Below are 15,455 nucleotides of genomic sequence, written 5' to 3'. Positions count from 1 at the left end.
ATTGTTGAAATGTCCTAAAATATTTCCATGCACCTTCATAAAGAATGCATCGCTTACGTTTAGGGGCGTTTAGGATCGGTCTTTTGGCGAGCACGTACCTGTGAAGTCCAGGCCAGTGAGAGGAATGAAGTTCTTGACATTGTGATAAGCCAGTTTCACCATGACCAGGCGGATCAGAAACCAGCTACATAACCCACAAACACACAAATAATTAAAATATGAACCACAATGAGTCTCAGAGGAAATAAAGAGAAAGAGGCATGCTGGCTGTACCTGTAAGAGTTGGGGTCAGAGTGCTCAGTCATCTGTGTGTCAGATAGGAAGGCGTCATCATCATCTTCATCATCCTCGGCACCGCTTTCGTCTGAGTCATACAGAGCGCTGCTGTCTGACAGCGGCAGGAAAGGCTGAGAGGGGAAATGATCAGCAAAGAGTAAATGAAAGGTTTAAATATGTATATTGTTTTTTTTTTTTTAAACCTTAAATCTGAAGCAAAGATTCAGTTTGACAGTTTTACTCTCTTACTTTGGCCACAAAATAGTCCCACATGCTCAGCTCTGGGGGAATGAACTTCTCCCTGTAGGTGGGTCTTTCAACGGGAACAGGAGGCGGCGTGGCAGGTGTCTCCTTTACAGGGCGTCCAGGAACCAGCATCCTCATGTTGAATCTGCGTCTGTATCGGTCCACATCCTCTGCTGGGGGCTGAGGGGGAGCCACTGTAGCAGAAGAAGAATGAAGAAATGGTATATTTCAAACACAAGACAATTTGAAAAGAGATCTGCAGTGTGCTGCATTTTATACAAAGGCTGAAGATCAGCTGAAACTCAGCATCACTTTAAATCCAAAAAAGAAAAAAAAAATAGATCCGGAGGAAAAGTACTGCATCCACATCCTACATAAAACACATAATACCTGAGAAAGGAGGCTCCTGTCTGCACCTAACTTCAGTCACAAATGACACGTCATACACTTTTGGAAAGGAGAAATATAAAAAGGCACAAAAAGCACACGTTTGGGATGTAAGCACAGGGCAAGAAACACTCGCTAGTACACAAACCTGCACCATTATCCAGGATGACTATCTCTGGTATCGCACCAGACAAAACAAGACAAGACACAAACCAGAGTAGACACTGCAGTTAGACACATAGATACTGCACAGTCCATTACATAATAGAATCAGTGAATATTTCATGTGTGGGCACAAAGAACACATCAAACGATGGCAAATTTCTTCAGCGATCATGTGCTAAGCATTTCCTCATATGCACAGCACTTAATAGGCAAACATGATGAGACTGGCAACTACAGTATGTTAAGGTTAAAATGAGTTAATTAGAACATGACAGTTGGGCATCAGCATGTATCTTTTCTCTAAAGCTGTGTGACTGTGCCATGCATGCAGGTTTGCCGCAGCCCTCAAAAGGACAATTTTAACAAGTGATTTTTTATCAACAGGCTGGCATTTAAGATGGCCTGTCCTCTAAAGGAGCTCTTCAAAAGGCCCCTGGCCTTGCTCAGAGCTGCCTCAAGCTCTAGAGATGTGGAGTCTAAATGCCAGTCCCCATCTTCCTCCCTCACAAACACAATGTGAGCACAGTATACTCTGGCCTGATGAATATGGATGAACAGTGTCAATTTCAGCCAACAGTGACACAGTAGAGCTGTGAGCACTTTGGGAATGGCTTAGTTTTTGAAATAAACAGACAAATACCTGAATCATGTCACACAAGCGCTAGTATAAATCTATAATGCAGTAACTCACTCAACTGCAAATTACTTACGTACACCAACTCCATTTGCATTACTTCAAAATACAATTCCAGTTTCAAGAGAGTTGGGATGCCGTGTAAAATGCAAATTAAAAACAAAATGCAATTTTCGCTAATCTATTTTCATCACAGTAGATCATAGAAACCATATCAAACGTTTGAAGGGAGATTAAGTACCATTTTAAGAAGGATATTAACTCGTTCCCAATTTGATAGCAGCAACATGTCTCAAAAAAGTTGGGGCAGGGCCATGTTTACCCACTGTGCAGGATCCAGCCTTATTTTAATCTGTACAAGTCAGGACTGTCTGAGCAGAGCAGCTGCTGGACTTTTGGGAGAGGAATGCTGTCCCATTCTTATCTGATATGGGATTGCAGCTGCTGAAATCTGCAAAGCCTTCCCTAAAAAAACTAATCTGAATGGGAGCACATGCTCCTCTAAAACCTGTACATACCAATCAGCACTGATGGTGTAATTCCAGATGTGCAAGCTGCTAGTTCCATAGGCACTAATACAGTTCCATACCATTTCTGAACGGAGCGCTCTCCTCTTTAGTCTGGAGGATGGTGCGTCCATGTTTTAACAAAAAAAAAAAAGAATTTCATCTGACCACAGATCAGTTTTTCTAGTTTGTCTTAGTCCATTTGAAATGAAGTTTGATCCAGAGAAGACAACGGTGTTGCATTCTCTGGCAACAGCCTTGTCCTTTGCGCACAGGGAACATTTCTCCAGGTTCCTTGATTCTATGAATTTTCTTGAATTTATGGACAGTAGATGATGAGATTTTAAAAGTTTCACACTGAAGAGGACCGATGATCCTCAGCTCTTCGAGATGCCCTTTTTTTTTTTACAAAGCAATCATGTTAGTGATATGTTGTAAATGAACCTGATTAATTGCAAAATGTTATTTTTCAGGCCTTTTGTCACCCTGTTCCAACTGTTAGTATTTGTTGCTGTCATCAAATTCAAAGTGAGCAAATATTTTTCATGAAAGAGTAAAATATCTCAATTCAAACATCTGATAGGGTTTTTGTGTTTTATTGTAAATAAAATATAGGTTTAAGAAATATGTAAATGATTACATTGTGTTTTTGTTTAGATTTAACACAGCACCGCAGTGGTTTTCTTGAATTGTGGTTGTATTTCATTCTAAAATCTGGACAACACACAAGTAGATATTTAGCCTGAACGCTACAGGAAGCCTCTGAAAGTGTACCTGGTTTAGTCTCAGATTCACATATAGTGGGCTGCTCAGCATTGGCCTCTGAATACTCGTTGCTAGGCCCAGCTGGTGCTTCAGTGACACAAAATGAGCACAGAGGACGTTACAACATGTACATGCAATGCAGTATACACACACAAACACACACACACAGCTGTTGGCTTGTCATAACAGTAGTGGATTTTTTTTTTTGTAATGCTCATTCAGCAGTAGCTTCACGATAGAGTGGTGGGTCAGTCAAGCAGCTGCAACAATGCAAACCTTTACAATTACCATGCACTGCAATTCTGCAAACCAGCACTGCAATCCACCAGCCCAGTTACTCACAGCTGGTGTTAGCTGCAGATACCACAGTGCCCACCCCCTCGTCCCTTAAAACAGGAGGAGGGGGACGTTTAGGGCGCTGGGTTTCAGTAGGGGTGACAGTGGGGTTTGAGGTGAAGTTGCTCTGCTCTGGTCTTCCTGTCTCTTGAGACTCCTCTGGCCTGGCTGCCTCAAAATCAGCTGGCACTGGGACACAGGGCAGAGGGCACACTCACACAAGACGCTACACACGAGTAGCAGCAGCATGTTAGGAGCATCAACAGGACAGTGCTAAGTAAATATCTATGCGATAATACCAAAAGTGGAAGTGATCAGAGATGTTAAAGGGAAAACAGACGTGGGAGGAAAAAGGTCAACTTCATGTGCTGAATCAAGGGATAAAGGCAAATAATTACAACCATGAACAATGTTGACATGGTAAAGATAAAGGTTTTAGATCGCTAACTACCAAATCGTCATTTTACCTGGTGGAGCCTCAGGCCTCTTTGGTTTAATGACGACTTTGGCCCCTCCTCCGAAGACTGCGGCCCACACCCGGTTATTGAGGGGATGTGCTGCCAGGCGGAAGAGTTCATTGCTGCTGTGAGTGCCCAGGCCATGGATTAGCAGGGAAAGATAAACTGCCACAACAGCTTCACACAGGAGCACGCTGAGCTTTGGCTGGTCCTCGTCCCTTGCGGATGTCAACAATGAAATCAGGGACGACACACCTGCAGAGAGGGGAAGCACATCCAACGTGATAAACGTGCAACAAATTAACCCCTAATTTACACAAATAACTTCCACAGGCAAACAAAAACACCATCTCAGCACCATCTAGAACCCATTTATGAAACCTTTTCAGGATGGCGTGATCAGTCTCTTTCTTTCCATTTCCTTCCCAGAGGCCACTGAGCTCCTATTATAGAACACCATCTGCCTCTCTGCATAAACACAGACTGCCTGCTTTGCTCTGCTCTCTCTCGTCCTGCTCTTCACATTTTCACAAAATACTGTCCTTGATGTTTGCACAGAAAGCCATTTTCCCCATCCTATGCATCTGTGAGGATCCTCAAATATGACTTCAGTTTCATTTTGTAAAACTACAAATTAGAGCAAATGTGTTATTATATTCTAATCCAAATTCTCTCTTCAGTCAGAATCAAACCAACTCCCCAAAAACACCACTGGGTAGTAAAGTAAGAGGTCTTATTACCTGGCCACTGTGCAGGTGCAGACGTGGGAGTAATATGCTCTTCAATGCTTTCTGTGCGGAGTCGTTTCCTCTCACTGAGCAAAAGGCCCTGGTAAACCATCCCTGTAAACTGGTTGGCCTCTGTTTGACTGCTGCAAAGCAACCAAAACATGAAACGATAAAGTCACAACAGCCCAAAACATACATGTTCAACATTTTGTTAAATACATTTATTCTTCTTTCATAGTGTGAAACTCAAAGATACAAATGTCTGAACAGACCTGGAGTCAGACTAAGCTACACAAGCACAGCATCAAAAACAATAGTTCTTAACTACTAAATAGCAATGAGCGTGTACTTTGAGCACAAGGGTAATGTGAAGCCAGTTTTGGTTTCTGGATGTGTTGCAATGCACGTGTTTACCTGTAGCTGTGACTGTCACACAGTGCTTGATAGATGCAAGCAGACAGAGATGCTGCTAGCGTGTGCAGAGCGTTCACCTAAAAACATGAACATCACTTTTCATTATTCATCCCCAAACTGAACAACCAGACAGTAAGACTTTCAGTCAGTTTAAAGTTAAGTTAGAGATTTTTTTTTAAAGTACTGACCCGATCATCCATGATGTCCGGACGTGGTGGGGTCTCCATGAGTGTGATGGTGTAGAGGATGTCGTGTATGTGATTGCTGAGGTGGAGAACAGGGTTGGCTATGACCGTCTTGGTGGAGGCAATGTAAGCAGATAACAGGGGCAGTGTAGTAGGCAGAGGCAAAGGGGACTGCAGCTGCTTCACTGTGGTCTCCTACAGAGTATGACAAAAGGTGAATTTGCCTTCTCTGTAAACTGTTTTGTACTAATAAAAAACAAACATATATAATGACATATGTATAAAGGTGCAGGCATACCTGCTGGCTCTCCTGCAGGAGGAACAGAAGCTCCATGCGAACAGAGGTGACTCCGCCTCCCTTGGCTCCATGAAGGCTGCAGTAGGATAGAAACACTCTGAGCAGGGCCTGGTTCTTCCTCAGCCATGCCTTGCGCCTCTCAGAGTGCTGCTGTTTGGCCTGAAGCCGGCGGCGCTCCATCTGGTGACGCTCATAGGCTCCGGCATCTGTTCGCTCCAATACGTCATCTGATATGTCCACCGATGTTGAGCGTTCTCCCCAGCGCTCCACCTCTGACTCTTCCTCCTTTCCTTCCACCTGAGTTGATAACGTTTATGGTAAAAAATAAAATAAAATAAAATACAATGAACCAGAACTGAAAAACATTTTTAGAAACATTCAGCAGTTTTTAAAATAGGCTAAAACAACATCAAATAATATTAAAGTCCACCTTGTAGTTGCAGATTTTATGCATGGCTGCTATCTCCTTCTCCAGCCAGTTGTAGAGCTGAAAGCGGAGCTTCCCTCCGTCCACCTCAAAGCCTGTAGCCAATGTACGCAGCTCTGTCATGAGGATCTTCAGACAGGCACGGAACTTCAGCTGCTCTGCTATCACGTCGACCTCCGACTCGCCCTGAAATACATGCGAGTGACTTAAAGGAACTTTGCTTTGTAGCCTCCTTGAATTTTATATTTGGAGCCGACCCAACAAAAACACTCTCCTTGCACCTTTGCTGCAAGTTTCCACCTTTTGGAGAAGACCCCACCAAAAACATCTTCTTTGATGTGTTAACTCCAAATAAAAATCCTTTAAATGTAACATTTTGGTTTGTATCTGTCGTCTCCTATATGCCAGATAAGACAGTAAAGAAACTAGACAAGGATGTGCCTTCATACAACATCAAAATGAAGTTGTTTTTTTTTTCCTGTTTTGGTATTTTAACTGTGCAACCAAAGGAAAAAAACCACAATAAAATAAAATCTGAGATCTCCACAATTACTCAAGGAGATTCTAGATATTATTGCTACCTGTGAGTCCTCTCTTTGCAGTTTCTGGCTGCCTTTTCCTGAACCTTCTCCTTCAGTTTCCAGCTCTGGTTTCTTCATGGTCAGACCATCATCGTCCTCATCCTCATCATCTTCCTTGTCATCTCCCCATTCCAGCTTCAGCTCATCTTCCTCTACCTTCACCATAGGCTGGCTCCAGTCCAACCGACCAGTGCCATCATTTCCTCCCCAGGCCTGTGTCGGTGCTGCTGGAGAGCCCCAGTCCAAACCTCCCTGAGTGCCATTTTCCAAGGGTTGGCTTGTGTTTAAATTGGCCTTGGATGAAGCCTTGCTGAGAGGCGATGAGCCAGACTTCTTGCAAACCTTGGGGATCTTGGAAAGTACTTCCAGAGCTAAAACTGGGCAGCCCACCTACAAGATTCAGAGATTATATAATATGTATATGAACTTTTGTTATATAATCTCTGCATGCATGCTTTTGTAGTTATCAGAATGATACATAGGGGGATGGAAGTGATAAATTACAATTATTTTTCTTATTGTAACACAGTAGATTTTTTGTCTACAATGATGATTATGTAAAAGGTATGACATCAAACAGCGACAGCTAAGGCCTAAATCTGAATCTTAAATCCACGAACCCTGGTGGGTCAAGCAAAAATGTTAGTTTCTTAGTTACAACTTATCTAACTTCCTTCATATCACACTCAATGACATCCTGGCTGGGTTAATGCAACATGTAATTGAGAGCCTCCAAGTATAGTTTTTATCCCAGTCTATTTTTTCCTGTTACAAAACTGCTACATTTCATTTCCCTTTAGAGGAGTAGAAAGAGAGCAAATTCAGCAGATCTTCATCGAGCAAAAATACAATAATATTCTGTGATTGAGCCCAACAACAATATCATGACTTATTACTGCATTTCTGCTAAACTACAAGGCAAAAATATTCTCTCTCTTTCCCTGCAAAATTGTATGCGACTGCAGTAAACTGCGTGTAACAAATTTAGCATCCTTTGATAGTGGAAGTTGATTCTTGTGTAAAGCTGTTTGCTGTGTTTGATTTATTTATGAAGCTCATGAACATCACGGTTTCACCCTATCCTGTTTACCCTAGTCCTGCGATTTCAGAGGAAACAGTCTGGACATTAAAAATTGATCATCAGTTACAGGCACAAGCAACAAAGTGCACTTAAATTTATAGGCTAAAAATGTTCTTTGCTAGTTGTGTCAGAAGGCAATGATTTCACTAATCTTTTACTCTTGTCCTTACCATTTTAATGTTTACTTCAATTGTAACTGGCTCACTTTATACTACATATTTATACTTACACATATAATGTACAAGTTCCCAACTCCATCAAAAGAACTGGATTGGAGTAAATAGCTAGATTAGTATGGACTCACCTTGAAGTGTGCATTGGCCGTAGTGAAGAACAGTTTGCGCTCTATGAGGTTGATCTCGTCTGCGCTGCTCTTTTCAGCAGTGAGGCCTACTGTTGTTGCTGTGCCCGCTGGATTTGCAAAGTGGCGGCGAATGATCAAAGGGTGTGTCCTTAAGTAGTTATAGAAGCTAAACACCACAGGGTTGCAAGCCTTAACCATCACATCTGATGCACAAAAATGGAAAGAAAAGGGAGAAAATATTTATTTCAGGTGAAAACAGCATGAATAATGCGCAATCCGCTTTCAGTGGAACGTGCCGTTTAAAAATCACTAAAAATGTCTTCAACCAACTAACCAGGATTCTCATCGTCGTCTTTTGGGATTCGCTCCAATAATGTGTCCAAAGCTTGCGTGTAGTCTTTCATGATCCAGTAGGCTATGCTGCGGAGGAACGGATCGGGGTGCAACCTGGAACAGTGGTAACCACTCCCGTCCCTATTGCAGCCCAAGACCTTCTCATAAAGGAGGCCTTGGCAGGTGGATGAATTCTCAAAATCGGCCTCATACAGCCTTGCTACTATCATGGCTAACTGGAGATCCTCCATCTTCTCCAGCAATACCTAAACACCATGAAACAGCGTGATGAGTTAACGGTGCAGTTTTTTTTTTAAAGAAATAACAAGCCAAGTGCAAAAAGTTAATGATTTCTGCAAGGTACAAACAGAAACTCACACTTCCTTTTCTGCACATCTGTATACAGCGGGGAAAATAAGTATTTGACACATCAGCATTTCCAGCAGTAAGGGGATTTCCAAGTGGACTATTGACACAACATTCCCACCAGATGTTGCCATCAAGCCAAACATTGAAGTCATACACACAAATCAGAACATTTAAGTATACAAGTTAAACCATAATAAATAAAGTGAAATGACACAGGGAATAAGTATTGAATACATGAAGATAACAAGGGGCAAAATGACATAGAAAGCCAGGAGATCACCTGAAATCTGTCAGTATTGATGGAGAAACCCAGTCCCCTATCAGTACTAACTGGAATCAGCTGCTGTAGTCCTAATTGATGGCCCATAAAGGCCCCTCATTACCCAGAAGGCACACAGGAAAGACTTCATGATGGGTAAAGGCAAAGAACTCTCACAAGATCTGCGTAATCTCATCGTTGAAAAGCATTGTGATGGGAATGGTTATAGGCGCATTTCCAGAATGCTGAATGTTCCTGTGAGCACTGTGGGGGCCATTATCCGGAAATGGAAAGAGCATCAGTTCACCATAAACCAGCCACGATCAGGTGCTCCACGCAAGATCCCTGTCCGAGGAGTCCACAGAATAATCAGGAGAGTACTCCAAGAGCCAAGAACCACTCGGACAGAACTTCAGGAAGACCTTGCATCAGCAGGTACTGTTGTGTCAAAGAAAACTATAAGCAATGCACTGACCCGCCATGGCATCCATGCACGCTCACCACGCAAGACTCCATTGCTGAACAAAAAGCATGTCAAGGCTCGGTTAAAATTTGCGCAACAGCATTTGGAGAAGCCTGTGGATTATTGGGAGACTATAGTATGGTCAGATGAAAGCAAAATAGAACTTTTTGGCAGTCATTCTACACACCATGTTTGGAGGAGAAATGGCACTGCTCACCACCCCAAGAACACCATACCAACAGTTAAGTTTGGGGGTGGAAGCATCATGGTTTGGGGCTGCTTTTCAGCAAGGGGTACTGGCAGACTTCATATCATTGAAGGCAGGATGAATGGAGCGATGTACCGGGACATTCTGGATAAGAATCTGCTGCCATCTACCAGGAAGCTAAAAATGAAAAGAGGGTGGACATTCCAGCAAGACAATGATCCCAAACACAAGGCCAAGGAAACAATGAAGTGGTTCCAAAGAAAGAAAATCAAGTTGCTTGAATGGCCCAGTCAATCACCTGACCTAAATCCCATAGAGAATCTATGGAGAGAACTGAAGATTAAGGTTCATAGAAGAGGCCCAAGGAACCTCCACGATTTAAAGACCGTTTGTGTGGAGGAATGGGCCAGAATCACTCCTGAGCAATGCAGACGACTGGTCTATCCATACAAGAGGCGTCTAGAAGCTGTAATCACCAACAAAGGCTTTTCTACAAAGTATTAAATAAAGTGTGTTCAATACTTATTCCCTGTGTCATTTCACTTTATTTATTATGGTTTAACTTGTATACTTAAATGTTCTGATTTGTGTGTATGACTTCAATGTTTGGCTTGATGGCAACATCTGGTGGGAATGTTGTGTCAATAGTCCACTTGGAAATCCCCTTACTGCTGGAAATGCTGATGTGTCAAATACTTATTTTCCCCGCTGTATTTTGACTGTGTGGTGAAAAAAATCTAGGCCAACAAAGACTGTGCTACTGTTATCCATCTTATTATTAATATAATTTAGGCTTCTCTTTAGTGATTTAAAGGCTGAAGAATATCCCACTCCGTCATCAACATATTTCTGTACCAATATCACCTTAAAGAGAGACAACTTTATGATATTGCTGCTGCAAGTTACACTGAAATATGCTACTGGAGTAAACACAGCATCAGTAAGTTGTTTGTGCGCTATTAAAAAAGTCCTCAAACCTCTATGGCATCTTTGAGGGAACCAGCCAACAGGAAGAAGGCAGCCGACTGTTCAAAGCGCTGCTTTCCCAGTAGGGAGAAAGCATTTTTGAGAGCTGCCTTTCGCCAGCGGTCTTCACTGAAGTTGTTTTTGAAGAACTGAGTCATCTTCTCGTCATGCTGAGACCTGAAAGAACAAAGCTACAGAGTTTGGTATCCATTCTGCTTTAGTAAGAAAATTCACTTAAAACCTCTTGTTCTGAGCATTGGAAAAATTATTCAAATGAATTATGTGTTTAGAGAAAATGTCCAACCTGAAGAGTCCCCACAGGACAGCTTTCTTCTTCATGGCCAAGTAGAACAGGGCAGCATCTAAAGGGTCATTTTGTCTCTGGAATGCAGCTTTTCCCAACTGATTATAAACAAGCAATAGTCATTATTTAGTTATTTCTAAAGAGTTATCAATATTTACCAATTGCTTTGATTCATAAAGTCTTTACAGTAACTCCTAGCTGTTCGATATTTATTAGAAATGGAAAACTCCTGTAGGAAATTAATTACATTACAGAGTAAACTGGATGGTAAGTTTCCTTTTCTAGTTCATATACTCACCTAGAAACTGAGGCAATATCTGAGTAAAATGACACTTGATACAGATATTGCCATAATCAGCATTACATTTTGATTTTTATGTATATAAATACACATATTTATTCTGGTACCTTCTCCACCATTTTCCTCAGAGTGTTGATGTTTCTTATCCACCAACCCACACCCACGGCCCGGAGCTCAGACCACTGTGGGTCGCCTCTCTGCATTGCTGGGATCATGTTCAGCAGCTCTTCCTCTGCCTCTGAGTGGAACGCCCATGCAAAGTGACACGTTGAGAGGCCTGCAATAGAAGCAGATAGTTGGATCGGGATAGTGAATAATAGGGATAGTGAAAGGAGCAATATACCCCATAACTGTCATACAAAACGTTTTGTATACTCGTCTCACAGCAGCAGCACCATGAGCAGAGTACTTTACCTTGGTGGAGCAGCTGCATGCGGTAGAGTGGGGGCAGAGAGGTGAGCAGGCAGGTATGAAGACGCATGGCGAGCAGGTACCTTAGTCCACACTCATCAAGAGCCTCGCCACCTACACAAATACCAGCAGTTGATCAGTTTTTCCCCCCACAGACCACTCAACAAGAGGGCAAAGACCTTTAAACTCAAGTATCACTTGAGTTCATGTGATCCTGTCACACAATAGGTCTCCAGTCCTTGAACCTTCTTACCCTCTTCTCTGCTTACTTAGCACAGGAACAACCTGCTAATGTCTTCCTCACAAAAGACTAAGTAAAAAGAACGAAAAACCAAAGTAAAAAAAGGCAAAAGATACTGAAAAAGAGAAAGGAACAGTTTAACCACCAAGATTTGATAGCTGGCGAATGACTCAAGAAAAGTATTCCTTTCCTGTTTGTTAAAAACATTTAACTTTAATGCAATATTGGAGCGATTTGCTAGGTTGCAATTAAATACCAAGACTTAGAACCAATTTGCTTGCTGAAAATATGTATAGCAGGACTGAGGAGGGGGACCGTAATCAACCTTTACTGCTGGAGTGCAATATCAGAAAGGATGCTGTTATGACTTCTTTTTAAGGAATACAGTGTTTATGACACATGTCAGATGTATTATATTGTACACAGTCTCCTGTACATATCATAAGTACGACTGGAACACACACAAACTAGACAGACCTGTGTACTGTTGATCAGTGGAGCTTGCAACCTCAGCACTTGTGGTTGCAACAGTATCCGCCAAGGCCACCAAGAACATCTGCTCTAGGCGGGTCAGGCCTGGAAGGCTGGAGTGCATGAGTTGACTGGACAGCACCTGGACACAAATGAGAAGAAAGCAAGTGAAGCAGAGAACTGGTAAACAAATATTACTTCTCCATAAGTAGATTTTTATGTAAAGAGAAGCCTATTTTTTTTATTCTATTTTTACCTGAGCATGTTCTGGTCCAAAATATGTAGGCCCATATTGAGAGAGGTTAATAACTCGGGATTTTTTCTCTGGTTTATCTGTGGCAAAGTTTACAAAGTCATCCGTGGTAACTGTTGGCACCTGTTAATGCAGGAAGAGAACGGTTTAAAGACCTTACACGCAGGTAAACCTTTAACAACAAAACCTGTTCAAATCTCAACTCTGCCTACCTGGAAGAGGTCAGCATACTGGTCCTCTGTAGACTTTTGGGCTGCCTCACCATCAGTCCCTTTAGTTCCCTTAGCATTCTCTTCAGGTCCTTTATAAGAGGTGTCTAGGTCAGCCAACATGAGGGAGTACAGAGGCAAGGGAGGGATGGAGTTGATCTCTGTGTAGTCCCTGCCTCCGTCACGGCCCGACACTATGGTGTCTTTTGCTGTGCTGCCAGTAACGCTGATTGTCCGAGACAGATGTCTCCTGGCTCCGCCCTCACCTGCCTCCACATCCCTAACCACAGCGACTTCCCCAGCAATACATTTTACCAGGTGGGCGAGGATGGCCTGACACACACAAAAAAGACCGAGACTTTATTAAAATCAGCTAATCCGCATCACATCGTGTGAAAAACACTGAATAAAAACTCACTAGATTTCACTTGGAGGTTTTTCACTACTGAATGAGGTAGAAATGGACTCACCTTGGCACGCCGAACTCTGCCCAGGTCCATGAGTTCCAGCAGCTGGGTTGGATGGTACTGAGGCAGAGTTGGGGACAGCGAGTGAGCTGCTTCAAAGAGTCCTCCTTCTTGAAGTCCTGCCGGGGCACGAAGGGCCTCATCTACTGCAGTACTCCCCTCATACACACTCTTTGACCTGGCCCTCCCTTCAAAGATCGAGGAGGACACTGTGCTTTGACCTCCGGCTATGTCTGCTGATGAAAGGTTGCCTTCTTCTCCCTCACCGGGCTTCTTGTCCTGATGCCACTGTGCATACACATGCATTTCACAGTCCATGCCCACCACTAGGATGCCATCCCTTACCCAGGAAAGGGAGACCGGCAGCGATGGGGTGCCATCCACAGATGACAGGAGGTCAATGGTCCGAAGCAAAATCCAGCGTGAGCGGATCCCCTGTTTGATACTGCCCCCTAGAGGAAGGGTGATAACAGCCACACCCTCCTTGCTGCTAGTCTGCTCATTGACCACGCCAGAGATACGGCCATACATAAGAATGTTGGAGCCCACTCCCACAGTGAGGATGTGCGATCCATCCTCCTTTGACAGCCAGTCCAAGTGCACGTAGTGCTTAATGTTGGGTGAGCTATGGTCTCTGCTCATGTACAAGTCAGACCTGAGGTGAAGAAAATGAATAACCTATCAGACATACAAGCAAAACACTTAGTCTGACATAATATGATAAACGTAACAGTTCCTGACCTGCTGTAGACAAAGAGATTTGAGTCCACACTGACTCTTGGATCCAGGGTGGAAGATGGTCTGGCGAAATCATCCAGGTGGACAGTTTGCTCTAAAACCCACTCTGAGCCACCAGTAGACTCACACTCGTAGATGGACACATGCATAGAGAAGTCTTCTCTGGAACTTAGACTCTGAGGACAACAGAAGATCGTTTGATTTAACATGACTGCTGTGACAAATCAGTAAGACAGTAAGGCTCTTAATAATACTTTTTACATGCACCTTAACACTAAATACACGGACTTGCTTGTAAGCCAGACTGCTGATGTTAAACCTGAACTTATTTTCACTTCAGTGACATCTAGCTAGTTTTTAATCCCTTCTCACTAATGCTGATCATTTCTAGATGCAGCCCAAATGCAAAACTTGATCATTCTCCACTTTACATAAAAGTAAAATAATATGCAGACACAGGGCATTAGTATCCATTAATGGGAGAGTCCAGGGTCCAGCCAAATGATGTTCCTTTGCCCAATTTACATTTTTATTGCATTTTTCTTTCACCTCAAGGTAATTTCCACAAATTTTTTTGTTGTATAATACATTCACAATACAAATACAAAGCCAAATTCTAATTTCCTACCTGTCCTTGTCGCGGCTGTTTGAAAGCCACAGCCAGCCTGCCGATGTAAGAACACGACACAGCTACAGGCCGGCCTGACACACACACAGCACTGTTGTTGTCCTCCTCTTCATTCATCAGAGCCCAGGGCTCCCAGCGGTACACCCGGTTGTCCTCGCCATCCATACCATTCCCATCATCACCCTCCACAGCACAGTGCCAGAACCGCACTCGGGAATCAGAGCAGGTTGTAACAATCAAGTATGGAGCCAGGCACACGGGGTAAATAGAGGAGGAACTCAGATGTCCTGGTAGAAAGAGGAGACAAAATGAAATTTAGGAATATTTTTCTTTAGCATATTTAAACCCATCAGGAAACTAATTTCCTCAAAACTGAATGATAAAGACACACAACCTATTGAATATACTGTGTCGACAGGCATTGAATTATTACAGTAAATAAGGATAGGTGAAATGATGCATTAATTTATGTGTAAAAAGAAAAAAAATTTTTTTTACTAGTGCTGTTAGCTTTAATCTGTCAGCTGCACGGCGTCAATGTGTTAGCTCGTTAATGCGTTAGCGCTGTGCAGCCCCACGCATAGGGCGACCCGCGCTAACTCGCTAATGGAGATTTACCGCGTTAATGGGGTTATGGCATTAACGTCATTTTAACGAGATTAACGCTGACAGCACTAGTTTTTACACATCAGCAACAACAGCATGGTTATACTCATAAGTTTATATTCCAACCTGCAGATGGGGTCGCCCTAGTAACCTCCACCCCATGAGGAAGGTCAAGGCGTTTGCTGTAAACCAGCTTCGAGCTGAGGATCAGTTTGCTAGCAGATTGCAAGTTAGCTGTTGAAGTTGACCGTGGCAAGGGTCTGACAGGAGACGTCTCTGGAGATGAGTCAGCATTCACAACTTGATTGGGAACCATCAGCTGGCTCTGGAAGCTGTAATCTGGGCTTGGCTCATCTGCACACAGAGGCAACACATCAGAAGAGACAAGTTAATCTAAATTAAAAAAGCAGACTTCACATTATTTTTCAATTTCACCT

At 42.9% G+C, this 15,455-nt stretch overlaps 1 protein-coding gene across 5 annotated transcripts in view; it reads right to left on the bottom strand.

Moving 5' to 3' along the window:
• The window catches only part of dmxl2 (Dmx-like 2), a 41,762-nt gene that overhangs the window by 11,806 nt on the left and 14,501 nt on the right, over positions 1 to 15,455 (bottom strand). For 3 of the 5 annotated variants that reach the window (XM_085154610.1, XM_085154611.1, XM_085154612.1), the window contains exons 19-42: positions 15,145 to 15,372; positions 14,413 to 14,699; positions 13,788 to 13,960; positions 13,050 to 13,701; positions 12,583 to 12,912; positions 12,374 to 12,493; positions 12,124 to 12,259; positions 11,409 to 11,519; positions 11,102 to 11,271; positions 10,694 to 10,791; positions 10,401 to 10,566; positions 8,126 to 8,390; positions 7,792 to 7,994; positions 6,407 to 6,796; positions 5,829 to 6,011; positions 5,399 to 5,695; positions 5,104 to 5,295; positions 4,916 to 4,992; positions 4,514 to 4,644; positions 3,783 to 4,028; positions 3,322 to 3,504; positions 526 to 716; positions 274 to 407; positions 99 to 184 (exon numbers count right to left, since the gene is read on the bottom strand). In XM_085154610.1, coding sequence (XP_085010736.1) covers positions 99 to 184; positions 274 to 407; positions 526 to 716; positions 3,322 to 3,504; positions 3,783 to 4,028; positions 4,514 to 4,644; positions 4,916 to 4,992; positions 5,104 to 5,295; positions 5,399 to 5,695; positions 5,829 to 6,011; positions 6,407 to 6,796; positions 7,792 to 7,994; positions 8,126 to 8,390; positions 10,401 to 10,566; positions 10,694 to 10,791; positions 11,102 to 11,271; positions 11,409 to 11,519; positions 12,124 to 12,259; positions 12,374 to 12,493; positions 12,583 to 12,912; positions 13,050 to 13,701; positions 13,788 to 13,960; positions 14,413 to 14,699; positions 15,145 to 15,372 — 5,049 coding nt within the window. Of the gene's footprint in view, positions 1 to 98; positions 185 to 273; positions 408 to 525; positions 717 to 2,988; positions 3,067 to 3,321; positions 3,505 to 3,782; positions 4,029 to 4,513; positions 4,645 to 4,915; positions 4,993 to 5,103; positions 5,296 to 5,398; positions 5,696 to 5,828; positions 6,012 to 6,406; positions 6,797 to 7,791; positions 7,995 to 8,125; positions 8,391 to 10,400; positions 10,567 to 10,693; positions 10,792 to 11,101; positions 11,272 to 11,408; positions 11,520 to 12,123; positions 12,260 to 12,373; positions 12,494 to 12,582; positions 12,913 to 13,049; positions 13,702 to 13,787; positions 13,961 to 14,412; positions 14,700 to 15,144; positions 15,373 to 15,455 lie in introns of all 5 variants that reach the window. The other 2 variants (XM_085154613.1, XM_085154614.1) reach the window with 2 other exon arrangements.

The sequence above is a fragment of the Neolamprologus multifasciatus genome, chromosome 1, assembly GCF_963576455.1.
Source record: "Neolamprologus multifasciatus chromosome 1, fNeoMul1.2, whole genome shotgun sequence".
NCBI lineage: Eukaryota > Metazoa > Chordata > Actinopteri > Cichliformes > Cichlidae > Neolamprologus > Neolamprologus multifasciatus.
Note: the sequence above shows the minus strand (reverse complement) of the source record. Positions and strands in the feature narration are given on the sequence as shown.